General features: G+C 44.5%; 1 protein-coding gene across 5 annotated transcripts in view; it reads left to right on the forward strand.

Annotated features, from left to right (window-relative positions):
- Zfp30 (ZFP30 zinc finger protein) overlaps positions 1-2,913 on the forward strand; it is a 26,406-nt gene extending 23,493 nt beyond the window's left edge. For 3 of the 5 annotated variants that reach the window (XM_029479640.1, XM_029479641.1, XM_029479639.1), the window contains exon 5: positions 565-2,913. In XM_029479640.1, coding sequence (XP_029335500.1) covers positions 565-1,931 — 1,367 coding nt within the window. In that variant the 3' untranslated portion in view covers positions 1,932-2,913. The remainder of the gene's footprint in view (positions 1-564) is intronic. The other 2 variants (XM_029479642.1, XM_021166563.2) reach the window with 2 other exon arrangements.
- Positions 2,914-3,433: the final 520 nt, after the last annotated feature.

The raw sequence follows: 3,433 nt of genomic DNA on the forward strand, positions 1-3,433 counted from the left end.
AGAGAGAGAGAGAGGAAACCAAGACAGTCAGTCTGATCAAGGTTCAATTTTACTATTTCCGACACTCAGTTATGAAGCAAGGGAAGGGGCCCTTTCCCGCCAAATCATCTTGGAGTAAAGTTGCAGGTGAACACGTGATAGCTCCGGAACAGCTAGTTGGCAGGCAGCAGCAGTGGGAGTGGCAGGACGATAGTGCAGCAAGCTCTGCCCCATGCTGAGTCTCCTGAGTGCTGGGATTAAAGGTGTGTGTGGGCCATTACATCTCACCCTTCATTTTTATTTTCAATTGTGTATCTAGACATGCCATCTTCTTTATCCTTCTTAAACTTTTTTTTTAATTACATGATTATTTTGGGGGCTGCTAAGACCATTCAGCTGCTTGTTTTCTTTTCTTTTCCTTGTCTTGAGCGAAGTCTTGTGATGTAGCTCAGGCTGGCCTGTAACTGAAGCTTTTAACTCTGCCTCCCGCGTGCTAACAGCTAGAGGCTTGTTTTCGTTACTTTTATTTCTTTATTTCATCCCGATTAGGACGGTACCATGCGTTTCTCTTCTTTTTGCTTTCAGATCTGGAATCCAGATACAGCAGTAAAGGGTCACTTCCAGAAAAGAATACTTACGAAATTAATCTATCTCCGTGGGAATTAATGGAAAGAATTCAAAGGCGTGGCCACGAAGACTCCCTTTTGGGGAAAGACTTTGAATATAAAATATTTGAAGAACAAGAGAACTCTCATAGGGTATATTTCAGACACGTGATAAAAACCACCCCTGGAAAAAGACCTCCGTGCAGAAAACGCACATCTGTTAGTCGCTATCAGAAATCTCCTAACGGAGAAAAGCCCTACGAATGTGGGGAGTGTGGGAAGGCTTTCAAAGTCCGCCAACAACTTACTTTCCATCAGAGGATCCACACCGGCGAGAAGCCCTACGAATGCAAGGAATGTGGCAAAGCCTTCCGACAGTGCGCCCACCTCAGTCGCCACCAGAGGATCCACGCCTCTGACAAGCTCTATGAATGCAAGAAGTGTGCAAAGATCTTCACGTGTAGCTCGGACCTTCGAGTGCATCAGAGGTCTCACGTGGGCGAGAAGCCCTACGATTGTAAAGAGTGCGGGAAGGCCTTTCGAGTCCGTGGACAACTCATGCTCCACCAGAGGATCCACACCGGTGAGAAGCCCTACGCATGCACGGAGTGCGGCAAGAGCTTCCGGCAGGTAGCGCACCTCACTCGGCATCAGAGGCTCACCAGTGGCAGCTCACGCCACGAGTGTAAGGAGTGCGGCCAGGCTTTCCTGTGCAGCACGGGCCTCCGGCTGCATCACAAACTGCACACGGGAGAGAAACCCTACGACTGCAAGGAGTGTGGGAAGGCGTTCCGGGTGAGGCAGCAGCTCACCCTGCATGAGAGAATCCACACCGGAGAGAAGCCCTTCGACTGCAAGGAGTGCGGGAAGACCTTCAGCCGCGGCTACCATCTCACCCTCCACCAGAGGATCCACACTGGGGAGAAGCCTTACGAGTGTAAGGAGTGCCGCAAGTTCTTCCGCCGGTACTCGGAGCTCATTTCCCACCAGGGCATTCACATCGGGGAGAAACCCTATGACTGCAAGGAGTGCGGAAAGGCTTTTAGGCTGTTCTCCCAGCTGACTCAGCACCAGAGCATTCATTTTGGTGAGAAGCCCTATAAATGTATGGAATGTGAGAAGACTTTCAGACTCCTCTCACAACTGACGCAGCATCAGAGCATTCACACCGGCGAGAAGCCCTACGATTGTAAGGAGTGCGGAAAAGCCTTTCGGCTCCACTCGTCCCTCATTCAGCACCAGAGAATCCACTCTGGCGAGAAACCGTACAAATGTACGGAGTGTAAGAAGTCCTTCCGTCAGCACTCACACCTCACCTACCATCAGCGAATTCATAAGAATTTGTAAGGACCCTTCTACGAATCCTTGCCTTGCAAATGTACTAAGGAGCAGTAGGAAATAAGAAAATTCTAGAAGAAAAAAGATTTTAATCCTTATTTTGCTTTGTGTTCATAAGTAACAACATAAAGGTCAAAGGAAAAAATATTAAACTTTTGGAAATTCTTTCGTAAATGTATAAAAGGTATTTTGTCTTACTGTACACCTACCTAAGGGCATAGTCAGGGCATCAACTCATTTTGGAAATTAATAAATAAAAAGAATTGTCGTTTAGCCTGCATAAACTCTCAGAGCGACTGAAATGGTTGAGGTACACAGCTCTTAGAGTGTTTCATCAGAATCACGCAGAGTCATATGGAACGAAGAAGTTGTATCAGGAAAACTATTTTGTAATAACATGCAGTGGAGCAGCGATTCTCAGCCTGTGGGTCCCGACCCTTTGAGGATAGACCTACCCTTTCGCAGGAGTCACCTAGGACCATCAAAACACAGATTCGCATTATGATCCATTACAGTAGCAAAATTACAGTGATGAAGTAGCAACACGTGATTTTATGGTGGGAGTCACCACAGCATGAGGAACTGTATTAAAGAGCCACAGCATTAGGGAAGTTGAGAACCACTGCTCCAGAATTCAGCCATGATAGACTGGCTTGTACTTGGTAGTGATTGGTAGTGAAAAGGTCAGGCTGCCAGGATGTGAACCCACTGACCCGTCTTGCCACCAGTGTAGCCCAGTAAAGCGTCCAGTGTCTTCCACTGTGACATTGTGATATTCCCACCTAACTCAACGCACCAAACCTCTAAGTCAATGAGACAACCACCAACATTAAAAAAAAAAAAAAATGAGTAAAAAAACATATAATCTAGGCCAGATCTTCAAAATCTTTCTTGTGTGTTTTTTTCTACGTATTCAAGAGTGAAGTGAATTTTGTTTGTAAACTTAAAAAAAATACTTTCTTAAAAGTAATAAAGATTTTTTTTACAGGTAGTGATGTTAAACATGAATTATTTTACTGTGACCACCCACATGAGTTGTTTCTCTGGACCACATCCAAACACAGTTGGTCTTTCTACCATAAGTGTAAAATAGAACCAAATCCAAGCATCTTTTTTTTAACCATATAACTTTTTTTATTAGATATTTTCTTTAAAATTCAAGCATCTTTATTCCTGACTAGTATACTGGGGGTCTTTGAGCTATGATAATCTGAAAGTTCTCAAATACAATCTGAAACATGGTAGTAGTTGAGATAATTCTCCAGGAAACATACTTTCTTGTTTTCTTTTGCTTCCTTGTGTTGTGTTGTGTTGTGTTTTCATTTCTTGAAGATAGGCTCTCTCTGTCCTGCCTCAAACTCACTGTCCGGCCTCAGCCTCCTGAGTGCTGAGATTATAGACATGTACCTCCAAACTTGGCGACTGGGTGATGCATTTTTAAAATAGTACTGTCGTTAACTGAGGATATCAAGGCTGTGTGTATAGAGAATCTCTTTTATTTAATCTCAAAT

This window comes from Mus caroli, chromosome 7 (assembly GCF_900094665.2).
Source record: "Mus caroli chromosome 7, CAROLI_EIJ_v1.1, whole genome shotgun sequence".
Taxonomy (NCBI): Eukaryota; Metazoa; Chordata; class Mammalia; order Rodentia; family Muridae; genus Mus; species Mus caroli.